This window comes from Myotis nattereri, assembly GCF_964212035.1.
Source record: "Myotis nattereri genome assembly, chromosome: 2".
NCBI classification, from domain to species: Eukaryota; Metazoa; Chordata; class Mammalia; order Chiroptera; family Vespertilionidae; genus Myotis; species Myotis nattereri.
The window spans coordinates 29709039-29727439 of record NC_138076.1 but is presented as its reverse complement, the minus strand read 5'-3'; the positions used below and the strand labels follow the sequence as shown (position 1 = coordinate 29727439).

At 36.7% G+C, this 18401-nt stretch overlaps 1 protein-coding gene across 1 annotated transcript in view; it reads right to left on the bottom strand.

The window, feature by feature from the left end:
- The window catches only part of TUBGCP3 (tubulin gamma complex component 3), an 85495-nt gene that overhangs the window by 43539 nt on the left and 23555 nt on the right, over nucleotides 1-18401 (bottom strand). Inside the window, exons 8-11 of the mRNA XM_081084513.1 lie at nucleotides 17643-17768; nucleotides 13678-13746; nucleotides 12915-13047; nucleotides 11334-11500 (exon numbers count right to left, since the gene is read on the bottom strand). Of these exons, the coding sequence (XP_080940639.1) occupies nucleotides 11334-11500; nucleotides 12915-13047; nucleotides 13678-13746; nucleotides 17643-17768 (495 nt within the window). The remainder of the gene's footprint in view (nucleotides 1-11333; nucleotides 11501-12914; nucleotides 13048-13677; nucleotides 13747-17642; nucleotides 17769-18401) is intronic.

The window sequence follows — 18401 nt, the reverse complement described above, 5'->3', positions numbered from 1 at the left end:
CAAGGGTACATGCCTGGGTTGCAGGTTTGATCCCCAGTAGGGGGCGTGCAGGAGGCAGCCAAAAAATGATTCTCTCTCACCACTGATGTTCCTATATATCTCTCCCTCTCCCTTCCTCTCTGAAATCAATATATATATATTTTAAAGCTAGCTCCATTCCATGGTGTCAGGGCCAGTTCGAGACGTTATTTAAGTTCTGTTCTAACTAAGGGTTTCTGGACTTGGGAGTCCACAAACACAGAATGCAGAGAGGTCTGTGACTAGGAAGTTTATTACACCTTATTTGCATTATCCTCTATCTGAAATGTGGCTTTTCCTTCAAATAACAAGCAACAGTTCCTGTGACTCTGTCACCAATAGAAAACATGTATTTCCACATTGCACGTTAAGTCGTTGCACATACTTTAAAATAGCCACTAAGCATTCTCATTGAATGTTAATAAAAACACACATCCAGTCCTAGCTGGTTTGGCTCAATGAATAGAGTGTAGGCCTGCGGACTTGGGGGCATGCAGGAGGCAGCTGATCAATGATTCTCTCTCATCACTGATGTTTCTATCTCTCCCTCTCCCTTCCTCTCTGAAATCAACAAAATACATTTAAAAAAAAAAACACACATCCATTATTACTACGTTACTAATTTAATATTAAGTTTAGAAACACTAGATAAAAGTTCTTCACTATAGAATTTCTCTAGTATGCACTGTTTCCTATTCTTAATTGACCAAAAACATTTTTTTTTCCTCACAGAAAAACTCCCAAGGAAAGTTTCTATAAATGATTGCTGCTGTGGAATAAGGAGGAACTCTGAATTCCTCTCCCTTTTGTAACCCCCAATCTCTGGGGCAAATTCTGCAATGTCCCACTCAAGTCTGGCTGGTACTGCAGGGGTTCAGAAGGTGGGCATACCAGGTCAAGCATTGCCACATATCACAAACACCACGGAGATTTGGAAATTCTTAAACTCCCTACGAGCTTCCCAAGTGTGGGCCAAAGGGATGCAGATTCAGAACCACTGAGCTCTACTTAGGCACAGAGACTACGTGGTGGATAGCAAGGAACTCCTTTAACCAGCAATGAGGCAGAAGACTAAGCAAATGAGCCAGAAAGTTAAATCTTAGGAGCCAGATGTAGCTAGCACCCATCACATAATATAAAGGCCACCATTTTAACGTGTGTTAATTCAATACTTTTTAGTATTATTCACAATATGCTTGTGCAACCACTAATTCCAGAACATTTTCACCACCCAAAGAGAAACTCCATATTCACTAGGCTGTGATTTCCCCTACCTGTCTCCCCTACAATCCTGACAACACAATCTACTTTGTCTCTAAGAATCTGCCTGTTCTGCACATTTCCTATCAATGAAATTATACAAGGGGACCTGGCTTATTTAACTTGGCCTAATATTTTCAGGATTCATCCATGTTGCAGAATGTATTGAAATTTCATTCCTTTTTGAGGCTGAAGAATATTGCACTGTATAGATATACATTTTGCTTACTCATTTATCAGTTGACGAGTACTGGTGTTGTTTCTACTTCCTGACTACTATAAATAATACTGTGAATATTCATGCATAAGTTTTTATATGAATGTATGTTTTCATTTATTTACCTTTTTGAAAACTGCCAAAATGTTTTCTTCAATGACTATACCATTTTATATTCCCCCCAGCAATGTATGAGGATTCCAATTTCTCCAAATCCTCATGAACTATTATTTTGCTTTATATTTTCAATACCATCCCAGTGAGTGTGATGTGGTATCTAACTGTAGTTTTTGATTTACATTTCCCTGAGGACTAATAATGATCAGAATTTTTTCCGGTGTTTACTGGCCACTTGTCTATCTTCTTTGGAAAAATATCTGTAAGTACTTTGCCTATTTTTTAATTGGGTTATCTTTTTGTTGTCAAGTAATAATAGTTCTTTACATATTCTGGATACTAGGCCTTTATCAGATATATGATTTATAAATATTTCCTCCTAGTCTGTGGGTTCTTTTGTACTTTCTCAATCATATACTTTGATGTACATACATTTTTAATTATAAAATTTATTTTCTGTTGTTGCTCATGTTTTTGGTGATATATTTTAAAAAAACTATTGCCTAATCCACAGTCACAAAGATTTATATGTATATTTATTTCTAAAAGTTTTATAGCTTTAGGTGTGTGATTGATTTTGAGTTAATTTTTATATGTGGAATGCAATTGAGGTCCTAATTCATTCTTTCAATGTGGACATCCAGTTGTCCCAGCACCATTTGTTGAAAAGAATTCTTTCTCCATTAAGTGATCTTGGACATTTATTAAAAACCAAGTCCACAAAAATGAATGAGTTTATTTCTAGAATCAATTCTACTTCATCTACCAGACTATAGTTATGCCAGTACCATACTGTTTTGATTAGTTTGCATTATTAATATGTTTGAAACCACAAAGTGTGAGTCCTTCAACTTAGTTCTTTTTTTTCAAGAGTATTTTGGCTATTTGGGGCTCTGTGACCTCCCATGCCAATTTGACAATCAGCTTTTCCATTTCTGCAATAAAGGCCATTGGAATTTTGACAGATTACATTAAATCAAAAGTAATGAAGTCAAAAAGTTTTCCCATTTATTTAGGTCTTCTTTCATTTCTTTCAATGATGTTTTCTAGTTTTCAGCATACAAGTCTTATACTTCCTTGGTTAAATTTATGCTTAGTATTTTATTGGCTTTTATTTCTATTTTGTGGAAGAGTTTGAGAAGGATTAATGTTAGGTCTTTAGATATTTAGTAGAATTCACTAGAGAAGCCATCTGATTCTGGGCTCTTCTTTATTGCAAAGTTTTTTTAGATTATTGGCTCAATCTCTTTACTTGTTATATAGATCTATTCACAATTTCTATTTCTTCATTTGAGAGCTAATTTCTAGAAATTCTCTCAGGCTTTATTTACCTGGAAATATCTTCATATCTCCTTTACCATTTTTGAAAGAGTTTTTATAGACTACAAAATTCCTAAATAACAGCCCTTTTCTCTCAGCATTTTGAATATGTCATATTATTGCCTTCTAGCCTCTGTGGATTCTACGAGAAATCAGCTGTTAAATATAACAGAGGATCCTTTTCTATATGATGAGTTTTCCTCACTTGAGGTTTTTCAATATTTTTCTCTTTGTCTTCCTAGTTTGCCTATAAAGTGTCTTACTGTGGATCTTTTTTATTTTATTTTATTTTAAATATATTTTTATTGATCTCAGAGAAGGGAGAGGGAGAGAGATAGAAACATCAATGATGAGAGAGAATCATTAATCGGCTGCCTCCTGCACACCCCCTACTAGGGGACTGAGCCCCAACCCTGGCATGTGCCCTTGACTGGAATCGAACCTGGGACTATGGATCTTTTTTAGTTTATCCTACTTTGAGTTTGTTGAGCTCCGTGAATGTAGAGATTTATGTTTTTTCATCAAATTTCAGTAGCACAGGAGTTTTCCTAGGCTCTTTTCATCTTGCCACCTTTTTTTTCAGTTCCACAGACGGGATAATCTTAACTGATCTATTTTCAAATTGCTTATTTTCTTCTTTCTGTTTGAATCCCATGAATCCTGCTGTTGAGCCCCATGAATAATTTTTTTCATTTCAGTTATTGTACTTTCCAACTCTAAAATTTCTATTTGGTTCCTTTTTTACTATCTGCTTATTCATATTTTGTGCTTTCTTTGTTCTAGAAAGTAGCAATTTTATGCAAATATTAAATAAATTACTATTAAATGGGTTGTTATAAAGCTCATGTATACCAGTTTAGAGTTAACTATACATACACTTGAAGACAACTGATTTTACAACCAAGTTATAACTCATTGTGCAAATTAAGAAAAAATTAGCCCATGTAGAAACTGAAGAAAAAAATAATTCCCAAATTTTAATTACTTAAGGATCAAACACAGAATACAATTGTCTAAACTACCAAATTATTATGGTAAACATATGATTTAAAATAAATTAAAGAGAACCCAGAATAAATTAAAGAGACTTAAATGAATATTTATAAATTTAGGGTTCAACAGAAAACACACAAGTCAGAGAACAATGAAAATAAAGAAAGGCCACCGACATCTTAGGGCTACTGGATATTCAAATTGTATGCAATGTTTTTCTTATATTATCAGCAGATAACACATTGCATGCTTACTATTTGCCTGACTGAATCTTCACACACACACCAAATCCCATGAAATAGGCACTACTATTCTGCACATATAAAAATGCAGAAGGTAAAGCCAAGAGAAGCTAAATTACTCACTCAGGATACAGAGCCATTAGAAACTGAAGGGGAAAGTCAAAACCAAGTTATATGATTCCAGAACCTGAGCTCTTAAGCTCTACCCCACAGCAATAAAGCAGATGAGTTATAACAAGACACTGTTAAGTGATAAAGCTAATGGCATAGCAGAACTAAACAATGCAAGCCCATCACAAAGAACATAAAATATATTGTCAAGAAGGATTAACTTTAGCTCTATCAATCACAATGAATTTTTTAAAATCCCACAAGCAAAACTAGTAAACAGTAACATCTGAGGTATAATACTAGCAAATTAAAAATTTACAAATCTTTAGCTCTAGCTTTTAGGTTTGGCTCATTGTTTAGAGCATCAGCCTGTAGACTGAGGGTTCCCAGGTTCGGTTCCAATCAAGGGCACATGCCCAGGTTGCAAGCTCGATCCCCAGTAGAGGGTGTGCAGGAAGCAGCTGATCAATGATTCTCTGTCATCATTGATGTTTCTATCTCTCTCTTCCTCTCCCTTCCCCATGAAATCAATAAAAATATATTTTAAAAAATAAAAATTTACAAATCTTTAATTTCCTAAAGTCCCATTTAAACTCAGATCCTAAGTATGAATACCACTAAATATAGAATCTTTTTAAAAAGATAAATTTATTGCAGTAAAATGTTAGCATTCAGGTAATCTGAGGAAAGGGTACCTGGGAATGTTTTTTATAATTCTTCCAACATTTCCAGAAGTCTACAGTTAAATAAAGACATCTAAAAATAAATAACTTTACCAATGAGGCAAGCTGAGATAAGTTTAAGTGATTGAGCATTTGAGCTACTAATGCTAATATTGTATTCAACAGTCATAAATACTTATTTTGTATTTTATCTTTAAATAAATAAAACCTGGAACTTTGCCTTATACATGTTTTATGAAACAAGACTTCTTTAAAAAAAAGTACACCAAATTTAAGCTATACTAGTCTTAAAAAGTTTGTTTTACCTCAGTGAACCAATGTTCAGAAATAGTAAAGAAAAAGTCCAAAAGAAAATCAATTTTGGAAGTTTGTGTCCAATTCTCTACATTTTACATCAATTCGAGTCCTATAATTACTGTCAATAAAATAAGTGAATAAATAAGGCTGAATAACCCATAAGGCATACAATCAATAAAAAACTGGTGGTACTTTTAAAACTCTTTTAAAAACACAGATGTCCATAACGAATTAGTAATATAATTAAGGACTACTTTAAAAATCTGGTTGCTAGACAATACGAATTAAATTATTCTCAAGAAAAAAGACAAAAGTAGAAATTAGGTACCGAACTTTAAAAAGATAATAACCCAGTTGTGGCTTTAATTTTTGTTTTAATTGGTAGCACTATATATCTCAAACAATTCCCAAGCCAACCTCTGAGGAAAACCAGGTTCATCAAGTTAACTGATCAGCAGCTAAGAAGTTCATAGCAGTAAACAAATTCATATTATAAGTAACATATTATAATTACTGGATGAGGGAGGGATTAGAATATATTTTTTATTAAATAAAAAATTTTCAGGGAAACCCAAGATGGCAGCATAGGTAAACACCGGAAATTGCTGCCTCGCACAACCACTTCAAAAATACAACTAAAAGACAAAACGGACATCATCCAGAACCACAGGAAGGCTGGCTCAGTGGAAATTCTACAACTAGAAGGAAAGAGAAAAGCACACTGAGACTCAGAGGAGGTGCAGAAGTAAGTGCAGAGGTATGGAGGCACACGTGGAAAGGGCTGACAACTGAGGACGTGGTTGTCTTTTTCAAACCGGAGGGAGTCTCAAGCTCCTAACTGCTCTGAACTCCAGTTCCGGGCGAGTCTCTGGGGACCCAGAATCATACGGGGAGAAACTGGACTGTCTGGCAGCGTTCGGAACTCGAGAGCAGCTTTCTCTCAAAGGTGCTTGCGGCGATGACTGGGACACTGAGACGTGGGGCCTCTTGGGGTAGGACTGAGGATCAGCCATAGCTGTTTGCTAAACCCTGTTGATTCCCTGAGACCCCGCCCTACCCAAGCTGTGTGCAGAGGCCTTTGCATATGAAAGGCCTGGCCCTTTGCAATCTGAAAATTACCTAACAAACTGCAGCTGGGTCAGAGAGACCCAGAACTTCCAAAAGAAGGCCCAAGACCCCACAGCAGCTTGCATTGCTTCACAGCTGGGCCTCATCTGGGAACTTCCAAACCACAAACAAACAAGAGGAATCTGCAGATCTCTCCATAGCTCCTGCTGGGTAGCCTCAGGCAAAGGATAGATTAGCACCTCCTTAGAGATCCAAGAGCCAGTTTACCCAGTGGTCAGAGTGGGACCATCCAGGTTACAACTCCTCAGATCCATAAAGGACACACTCAGGGGGCAGACTCAGTGAGCACCAAAGCCCCACTAAAGCAAGTCTTGCCCCAGAAGGGTGTCTCCAGCACAGAAGTTCTCCCACTGTAGACACAGCTGATTCTCACAGCCAATTGTCCTGGAGGTCAATTCCTCCCAGTGATACCTACAACAATCAAGGCTTAACTACAACAAGACTGTGCACAAAGTCCACAAAGGGGTGCATCAAGAGTGTCCACCTCAGGTAATTGGGGAGGCTGAGCCACTGGGCCCTATAGGACACCTAGCACAGAAAGCCACTCTATCAACACAGGGAAGCATAAAAAATGTGGAGACAAAGAAACAGGTCACAAATGACAGAAATGGAGGAAAGCAAACTACTGGATACAGAGTTCAAAACCACACTTATAAGGTTTTTCAAGAATTTTCTAGAAACCGCCAATAAATTTAGTGAGACCCTCAAGAAATCAAGTAAGACTCTCGAGGATATGAAAAAGGACCAACTAGAAATCAAGCATACACTGACTGAAATAAAGAATATTATACAGAGCTCCAACAGCAGACTAGAGGATCGCAAAAATCAAGTCAAAGATTTGAAATATGAAGAAGCAAAAAACACCCAACTGGACAAACAAAAAGAAAAAAGAATCCAAAAGTATGAAGATAGTGTAAGAAGCCTCTGGGACAACTTCAAGCATACCAACATTCGAATTATGGGTGTGCCAGAAGAAGAGAGAGAGCAAGATATTGAAAACCTATTTGAAGAAATAATGACAGAAAACTTCCCGTACCTGGTCAAAGAAATAGACTTACAAGTCCAGGAAGCGCAGACAACCCCAAACAAAAGGAATCCAAAGAGGACCACACTCAGACACATCATAATTAAAATGCCAAGAGCAAAAGACAAAGAGGGAATCTTAAAAGCAGCAAGAGAAAGATAGTCAATTACCTACAAGGGAGTACCCATGCGACTGTCAGCTGATTTCTCAACTGAAACTTTGCAGGCCAGAAGGGAGTGGCAAGAAATATTCAAAGTGATGAATACCAAGAACCTACAACCAAGATTACTTTACCCAGCAAAGCTATCATTCAGAATTGAAGGTTAGATAAAGAGCTTCACAGATAAGAAAAAGCTAAAGGAGTTCATTTCCACCAAACCAGTATTATATGAAATGCTGAAAGGTATCCTTTAAGAAGAGGAAGAAGACAAGAAAGGTAAAGATACAAACTATGAACAACAAATATGCATCTATCAACAAGTGAATCTAAAAATCGTGAATAAATAATCTGATGAACAGAATAAACTGGTGAATATAATAGAATCGGGGGCATAGAAAGGGAGTAGACTGACTATTCTCAGTGGGGAATGGGGTGTGGGGGGTGCGGGAAGAGACTGGACAAAAATCGTACACCTATGGATGAGGACAGTGGGGGGTGGGTGGGAGGGGTAAGGGCAGAGGGTGGGGTGGGAACCGGGTGGAGGGGAGCTATGGGGGGAAAAAAGAGGAACAACTGTAATAATCTGAACAATAAAGATCCTATCTAATAATAAAAATAAATAAATAAACAAATAAATTTTCATCCTTTAATAATTTAATTTTAGAAGGCTGCCTTAAAAGATTATTTTTTAGTTATATAGGTATAATTTTAATGGGTGATAAATCGATAAACCTCAAAAGTAAAATTAGTAATATATGCATTGTAAAAACAGCTTCCAAAATTCACCTCATCCTGTAATTACAGACTAACAGACCTCAAATTAATCGAAAATGATGTTTCGCTCTTATCAAAATGAAAGCACTTCCTAAGTTTCCTTATCACATAAGTGATAAAAACTTAACTGCACAAGAATTAAAGTCTCCATTTCATCTTGAATATTTGTTTGATTTAAAGTTTTAATTAAAAAACAATTATATAGCACTTTCCAGAAATTTAAACTTCAAGATTCATACTTAACGATGATGAATACAAAGATGCTTCCCTTCAAATGGCATGTAAAATGCATTTTAGCATATACAAAATATGACTCCACTTATGTAAAATTTAACATAAGACAAAACTATGCTATTAGAAGTGAGGAAAGTGTTTACCTTTAGGAAGAAGGAAAGGGGCAGTGAGTGGGTGGTGGTGGGAAGGAGAGCATACAATGAGGGTGCCGATAAGATACTGTCCTGATCTGGATGGTAGCTCATTTTGTAGTAAGGTATCAAGCTTTACTTTTATAATTTGTGTACTCCTCTGTATGTAGATCTCAATAAAGGAAATTATAATTGAGCTTAGTGGTAAGGAATAAGACCAGTTAAACATAAAACATGTAAGTCTAAATAAGTGATACAAATCTAAAGGCAAAGTAAAATAAATTAAAACCTTAAAAGAGCAGGAAATTTTTACAAATTGAATATAAAAATGTTGAAAATAATACAACACAGCAAAAGCTATAGAAATTAACTGCATGGCAGAAAAGAATCTGAGGCAACACAAAATTCCTTACCTTAAAAGTAGGAACAGATTTTTATTCTTAACATTAGCATTTAGAAAAATATAGGTTAAAGAAAGTTCTGAAAAACTGAAAGGTAATCATTAGTCAAATGAAAACATATATATCAGACCTTTCAAAGTTTTCAATTCATAGTTTAAAAATACATTTAACAAAAAGAACACAGAAAGCATGAAAATATTTCTTATTAATCTATAAATCAGTGTGTAATCCCTATATATTTTTTAATTTGGCAGAATTGACAAGCTGATTCTAAATTCACATCTAAGTAGAAATGTGCAAAAACAGACAGGAAAGCTATAAAAAGAACAAACTGTTCCTATCAGATATGAAACCATAAAACTATAGTTATTTAAATAATACTGACAAATAGCCAACAATATAAAAACAGTCCAGAAGCAGATTCAAGTGTATATGGGAATTTACTATATAAAATGTGGCAAAACATTCAGGGAGTTTTGGTCAAGACTATGATTCTTTGTACTATCTAACAACTCTTCTCTCAATCTGAATAATGTGAAAATAAAGTTAAAAGAAAAATAATTAAAGGGAAAAAATACCACTACAAATGAGTTACCCAAATGTATAAAATTATTCCATGACTCAACTCTAAAAAGACAGACAAATCCACAGGAAAACTGGGCAAGAATATAAATAGCAATTAGTAGAGGAAATAAAAATAATGAATAAACATGATAAGCTGGTCAATCTCACTAGTAACCAGTAAAATGCAAATAAATACCACTGGAAATGGTACATCTCATACTTAAGGTTAAAAACACTTTTGTTAAAGTTAGGTAATATGAAATGCTAATGAAGATGGAGGAACAAGAACCTTAGCAGGAAACTGATGACTGTCAGGAAAACTGGTTGAGCCACTCCAGAGCTCAAATGGCTGAATCAAAATTTAAAGTATGCATTCCCCACACCCAGCAATCCCACCTCCTAATACTTACCTGAGAGAAACTCACAAATATGCACAGAGAGGCACATGTAAGGAGGTTGATTTTAATAATATTCATAAGGTTTAAAACTACAAAGAACACAATCGCCATCAATAGGAGAGCTGCTAAGTAAAATATTAAGTCCATACAGTGAAATAACATGCAGTAATAAAGTACAACTATAATACTGCCATGGAAAGAGCCACAAGACATACTGAGTGATTTGCACAATACATATGCACAGAGAACACAGAACACCCCTTATGTGTTCCAAAAGCACCACAAAATACCACATACGGTTGGTTCTGCTATTGTGCGTGTTTTTAAAACTTATTACGGCATCATTGATAATTAGGAAACTTTGAATGTTAACACAAATTTCATGATTATTTTAAGGGCAATTTCTTCCATGAGAAACTAGGTGAAAATAGTAACCCAGCCACACAGGAATCCACAAATTGCACACAGAGACACATCTCAAACCACCAGCTGCCTTAATCCATCATCATGCGTGTCAGCAACCACAACTTTCTGTTCCACTTCAGACAAGCCTCCTTTGGCCCATGTCCACAAGCCAACATTAGGGCTCTTTCAAGGCAAATACCACATTTATTCTAGAATTTATATATTATTTGACAATTTAATATGTGTTTAAAACTGTGCTACAACTTCAATGAAGTTCTTATACACTTTTTTATTTAACACCACTGATAAGAATTTTTAGTGTGATGCCCCCTTCATTCTACCTTTTGTCAAAAGTTCTATGGTTTTTACTCTGTGGTTTTAGCATGGTGATTGTTTTAGGAACACACATTGCATTATAGCAGAACTAACTGTACTATGGGTACGTATACAAGTAACTTGTTTCATTAAAATTGTTAGCACCATAGTTAGTTTCATGGAATCATGCAAAGCAACAGAACATATAATACTGTGTTGCAAGGAAAACTGGACTAAGACTTAGGAGACCTAGTCCTAACTTTGCCGTAAACTTGATATTGCTAGTAAATTTGAATAAGTGATTTGACCTTGCTGAGTTTCACACTATTAAAAATGGGATAACAATTTTCCATTAACCAAATACAGTTCTGCCAAAAAACGAGATAATTGGCTTTCAAGCACTGTACAAAATATCCACAGCATTCGAATAAAGTGTGGTAGCATTACCGTTAAGGGAAAACAGTAATCACAAGGGGAAAAACAGTAATTGGGTGTTCATGCTTCATAAATCCAAGTCTGACAATCGAGTAGCATTCCTTACTTCATGGTAGGTGTCCTCGAGCTCCCCATCGTATATCCAACGGTAAAGGAAGCTCAGGACAGGATGAGACACTAAGCTGAGAATGTGTTGCACCAGGGACCTCATGTATGGATCTCCCGTTTTCGTGTAAGCATGGACAGCTGAGGCCAGCTCACCTCCTTTCCTTCCTGAGGGGGAATACATGAAAAACACCCAAATTTAGACTCACAGTAGAAACCAGTAACTTAAAACTAACCAAAATGGTCAAGTAATGAAGATAAAGTATGTTTGTTTTCTTGATACCACTTTGGACATAGAAGCAGCAATAAACATGTCATGGATCAAGAGCCAAGAGAGCAAGAGTCTTCCCCTGGCTTTACATGGGTCAGAGCGAGTCACTCAACTCTCCATGATCCCTACAGAGTTTTTTAGTAGCAAAAACTTGACTTGTTATATGATTCAGAACATGATTTTTCAACTTTTTTGACTGAGAAACACATTAAGATTCACACTTTATACTGCAATCCAGTATACAAATAATATAAATATATATATGTTTACAAAACAATACTTACACTTTAATTAATAGTTTCTATTTTCTTCCTTTTCTCTTGTGATATAATATGCTAATCTCAACTTCCTAAAAACACTACACTACACTGAGATTACAGTCCCCTGTATCCTGGGGGCATAGCTCAATATAATGAATTGAGAGTGGCAAAAATCAAGTCCAAAAATATAAGCACGTGAAGAATTTCTTAGGTTAAGAATTCAGGAATTTATTAGACTGTTGAAAGATTTTAAGAGAAGGACTAAGGTGATCTGATTTTAATAAGATTCTTCATGCATGCACAAAAATGGAGGTGGATGAGACTGAGGACAGAGTCAGTAAGCAGGTTATTACAATAGCACAGAGAGAATAAAGAGCAGGATTCAAACAGAATCCTGTTTGAGGACACTGATTTGGGAGAGGCAGTGATTTGAGACCTATGAAGGTGTTAGAGGTATCAGGATTTTAGTGGCTAACTGGATATTGAAACAGATGGGGGGAGAGGGGACTGGGAGGAGTATAAAGGTGGAGGAGGCAGGGCACAGACGGTATGATGAACTTGGATTTAGACATGCTGAAGTTAAGGTCTTTGTGAATCATCCAATAGGAGAACAGCATCGAACACTGATCCATGAACTACGAGCAGATGACTGGCATCTCACATCTCACAGTCGTAATAATCTCAAGAGGTACAGACTATTAGTGCCCCAATGTCACAAATGAGAAAATAAAAGAGAGAGATTTTTGGCCATGGTAGTACAAACAATAAGAAAAAAGGTCCAGAAGGCAACTAGAAACACAGACCGAGAGTCCAGGAGAGAACTAAGCCAGACATACAAACATGGGAACTTGTAACATATAGCTAAACATTCCTACATAATCTCAGGAGGAATGAAACTCTAGAAAAGCCTTCTGGCTAAGAGTCAAGTAAAAGAGAAATATAGATAAACAGCTATAAAACAGATACAAAAGAACAGGCACAAAAATAAACCCAGATGACATTCCCTATATCCTGCTTTGAGATGAAGCAGGTCCATCAGATGCAAAACAACCTTGGCAATGGTCCACCAGGGCCGCAAGAGTCTTCAGTCTTATCTTGGGATCATATGTCCAAACCAGGAGGCGACGGAGTGTCAAGCTACTTTCAAGGCCCAAATTCACACCCTGATCATCCTCTAACTGTAGCTAAAAAACAATAAAGATATAATGTGTAAGTACAGGTCACTAAATATGTCAACCATTTCTTAATCCAGGTAAAGTAAATATGGAGACAGGTTTATTCTCATAAAAACGAAGCAAAAGTTTCCCTCTGAAAGAACAATAGTTTGCCCTAACCGGTTTGGCTCGGTGAGTAGAGCGTCAGCCTGCGGACTGAAAGGTCCCAGGTTTGATTCCGGTCAAGGGCTTGTACTTTGGTTGCAGGCACATCCCCAGTGGGAGGTGTGCAGGAGGCAGCTGATTGATGTTCCTCTCTCACTGATGTTTCTAGCTATCTATCCCTCTCCCTTCCACTCTGTGGAAAATCAATAAAATATATTAAAAAGAAAGAAAAGTGTTCAAACTCAAAAAAAAAGAACAATAGTTCCTTCAAACTACAAGTGATTTGTTTAAATGGTAGACAGGACCCTAAAATTAGCAATAACTGCCTATAGGAAAACAGTGAAACTTTATAGATATCCAGACCTCACAAACAGTATTAACAAACAGATTTTTATCTTACAAAAGTAATATGTGAAAAACTTTAAAGTTCTATGTAACTATCATTTTGTAACACTTCAAATCATGAAGAAATTCAAGTAAAAATAAGGTATTTACCTGGGAGTGTAAAACTGAGAGTAATCGGTAGTATTCTTTGAGTTCTTGGTGCAAGGCAGCACAAAAGCTCTGTGCAGAAAGGGGTAAGTATAATTAAAGCACAACATAATCTTTACACACAACACAGTCATTATACATCAACTCATTTGAACTGCACAAGCACAATGCTTTAAGACAGTGGTTCTCAACCTTGGCTGCACATTAGAATCACCTGGGAATCTTTTTAAAATTCTGATTTCTGGGCCTCATCCTCCGGAAATTCTGTTTGTTATGGGGTGGGGCCACAACATTAGTAACAAAGAAACAGAATTTCTGGAGGATGGGGCCCAGAAATCAGAATTTTAAAAAGATTCTCAGGTGATTCTAATGTGCAGCCAAGGTTGAGAACCACTGCTTTAAGACGAAGTTCAGGTGTTCTGCATGCCTTATATTCTCTTTCTATCAACGGTCTTTTGGCAGGTTTAACCTCCACAATATATAGTATATTTAAATTTTTTTTTTAAATATATTTTATTGATTTTTAACAGAGAGGAAGGGAGAGAGATAGAGAGTTAGAAACATCGATGAGAGAGAAACATCGATCAGCCGCCTCCTGCACATCTCCTACTGGGGACGTGCCCGCAACCCAGGTACATGCCCTTGACCGGAATCGAACCTGGGACCTTTCAGTCCGCAGGCTGACGCTCCATCCACTGAGCCAAACCGGTTTCGGCTATATTTAAATATTTAAATAATGATAGGGAAGTGTTGTCCCTTAGCATGAACTTTACAGAAGAGAAAAGAAATAAAAACAACAAAGTATGTTTTTCATAAAGCTAAAAGTATATTCACTTTAGATAATGATTCTTTATTTTTAAATTATGCCCCTTCTAAATTTATAGCATTAAAATGTAATTTTTTTATGCTCTTAATTGAAAAAAATTTTTAATTGCCAACTTAATGCCAATTTTCACCCAGTGTTTTTTGGTTTGCACTGCTCATTTTTCTCATCCATATTATTAAAAATGTTTTTGTATCTCTCCAATCTTAAATGCTAAAAAGGTTTCAAATCAGAAGCTGTAAGGAGGACCTTCACATAGCCCTGTGACAAGAACTTTTTGGAATGACCTGTGGGATGTAAACCCAGGGATACTCAATGGGAAGCTCTGGTTTCCGAGACAGCCTAGAACAGAACTTGCAAAGGATAAAACCTGTTTTCTCTAAGTATCACTCTCTACACTTTTCTGCTTATTTTAAGGCAATACATAATCAGTCATCTATTAAGTTTATTTTTACTGTATTTTTTGTGGACTTTTATCTACTATAAACATTTCCTCCCTTATAAACTATAAAAATTTTACAAAACTTTATATACAAATTTTGTAGACTCAAAGGAATACTTCAATAGTCAGCTAAGTGACATTTACAGATAAAACAACATGGCATCTTTTCAGGCATAACCTCACTTTTTCCAAAAACCCCATCCCAGTGTCTAAGACAGAAAGACATGTGCACAAACACATAAAAGTAAAAAACCAAACTGCTGATCAGTAGAAATAAATCATAATTCATCATGTAGAACATAAATATACAGAGTATACAAATCAGCATATAAGAACTCTCCCACCAAAATAAAAGAATTACAATCTGAGCATTTCAGAACCCTGTGTATTCAACATGAAAGGTTTTGATTTGACTGAAGTTGTTCTCATCTTGGTTTATTATAGAGCAAATATAAGATTCATACTTAGGAATCAATATCTTCCTTTAAAAATAAAATCTGTTCTATTTAGAATGTCTAGAGCCAGGACACTTCTGAGAGTAAAAGGGGACTAATAATAATTACTCTGGACCAACAGGCACCAATTAGTATTACCCATGCTAACTGCCACAAATGACCACTCCAAAAGAGCACTCAGTGATTCTTCTAATAAGCTAAACCACTACTTCTTCGGTGCCCAGGTAGCACAGGAATTGAGAGTGGGATGCAAAGAACTACAAAGTAGAAATTACATGTCATATTCTGATCCCATATCTGCCTCTACTAGTCAAGACAACATGGACAACTCAATTAAACTTTCTGAAATTCAACTTTTATATCTGTAAAATGGGGACAATTACATTTGCCCTACTAATTTTAGAGTGCTGTTATTCAAAGTAAATATGAGAGAAAAGGCTTTTAAATCCAGCAATATAAAATACTATATGACATTACTGTAGTGATTAGCAATTTACTTAATAGAACATCTATGTAATAGTTATTTAACTTTCCTGTATTCATTGTGGGTTTGTTTTATTTCATATCTAATAAGTTGACTAGGCTATATCAGTGGAATTTGCATTCATGAGAGAATGATATTAAGATATGATAAAATGGTCCCTTCTGAAAAGAGTGCAACAACTCACAGAAATCAAAGCATGCAGCTGGGAGGGATGGCCAATGAGCTCAACTGGCTTGCAAATTCCATTTATCATTAAAACCTTCAGGAGGAGCGCTGAAGGCCTTGCTACTCATCTGTGTTACAATGAGAGGAAAGGGTCCCTGACCCATCTCGCCAATTCTCTACACTGGTGAATGGTATTAACAGCAGTGCTAGCCTCGGGAAAACAGCTTTCTAGGCACTGTCTCCTAATGCTAACCACCTTGGAGATTATCTTCATTTTACCTAATATCACCACCTCCCTTCTACATACACAAAAATTAAGGCCAAGGGGAGGTAACTTGTGCCAGGTGACATAACTATTAAAAGGTGAAGCCATCGTGACCCCTGGGCAGTCTCACTTTAAAGCCACGCTCCTAAGCACCAGCCACATCGCTGTGTTGTGCTGTGCTGTCTCGCAGTTTACTTCAGCTCTCTCTCTCCCCCTCAATAATTTTTTGAGACTTCATTAGAAATAATTACTTGCCAAAACCGGTTTGGCTCAGTGGATAGAGCGTCGGCTTGCGGACTGAAAGGTCCCAGGTTCGATTACGGTCAAGGGCATGTACCTGGGTTGCGGGCACATCCCCAGTAGGAGATGTGCAAGAGGCAGCTGATCGATGTTTCTCTCTCATCGATGTTTCTAACTCTCTATCTCTCTCCCTTCCTCTCTGTAAAAAATCAATAAAATATATTTAAAAAAAAGAAAAAAAAAGAAATAATTACTGCTCAAAAATCAATTTGAGGGCAAAATCCTATGCTGCTTAACCATTAAAGGAGTTGGCTGCCTCCTGTCAGGATCCAGAGGACCAATTACGCACTGCTCTAGCTGTGACCATTCAGGTCAGCAGCAGCAGCTGGTTTCCCTCTAACTTCTGGAGCATTCCCAATCCAGTCTCACTGTGCTGCCCAGGGCACACACAGCAGCTGGGAGTGTCTCAGTTCACAGGCCTGTGTCCCAGCAGCACCCCCTCAGAGAGCTGTGTCCACTGGGAGCCCCTCTTCCAACATACTGTATTCTGATAACCCCAACACGTTCTCTCTGCTCCCAAGTTTTACCTCTATTTTAAGTAGTGTTTATATCAGTGATGGCGAACCTATGACACGTGTGTCAGAGGTGACATGCGAACTCATTTTTTTGGTTGATTTTTCTTTGTTAAATGGCATTTAAATATATAAAATAAATATCAAAAATATAAGTCTTTGTTTTACTATGGTTGCAAATATCAAAAAATTACTATATGTGACACGTCACCAGAGTTAAGTTAGGGCTTTTCAAAATGCTGACACGCCGAGCTCAAAAGGTTCGCCATCACTGGTTTATATTCTTTTGCTTTTGTAGTTGTCCAATAGCTATGGAAACAATGTGCTATATTTGATTATCTTTGTCAATACCTACTGTGATTTCTATTTTCTTGCATGGATCATGACTGATACAGTAGACATTACCAAAGCTTCTTTACTTAAGAAGAACCCTCTTAAGAATTATTTTCATAAGATTTTAAGTGGATTAAGCATTTCCCAAAGTGAATGGCATCCCAAACGTTCTAGTAATAATGAACATACCTGACCTACAAGTCCAAATGAACGGTCTAGACTCCTCTGGTCCGTGTACTTTCTGATTTTATTGTGTAACCATCCCAGCTCAGCAAGTCTGGCTGTCGTATCCCTCAAAGATTTATTCAGGTTTGCCTAAAAAGTAAATATCAAGAGTTAAAAATTAACACTAGAATTTTAATTATTATTTTTCTCAACCATTTGTACTTTTAATATGATTCTTGGGCTTCGACATATTTAATTTAAAAATAACTAATATGCCATCATTAAAGTGAGACCAATGAGATTCTGAAAAACAAAAGCCTCAAGTGATAGGAAGAGAAGTAAAACACCTCTGAGTAAATGTTAAGCTTGAGCAGCATCACCCCAAGGAGTGACTGGTCAGGGTCCCCAAGCATGGCAGGGACAGTCTGTGATGTCAGTCACCTTGTGAAATAGCTGAGAGTCAAGAAGAACACACCATCAACAAGAAGGGGCTGTGGAAAAGGCAGATTCTAGAATGGGAAGGAAAAGCAAGCCGAGGCACCTTATCTGGAAGCCAATATCCAGCAGCAGAGATGCCAAGCCATATCCTGTCCCTCAGGTACCTCCGACATCACCATCACGAGATAAAGAAATCAACTTAGGGGGACTGCATCAGTGAAAACAAGAAAGAAATGCAAGGGAAAGGATGCAAAAGGATAGGAAAGACTGACCAAGGGCATTGTAACAAGACTACCTAAGTCACAAACTGCACAGGGAAATATAAACAAGAATTTAATAGTGCAA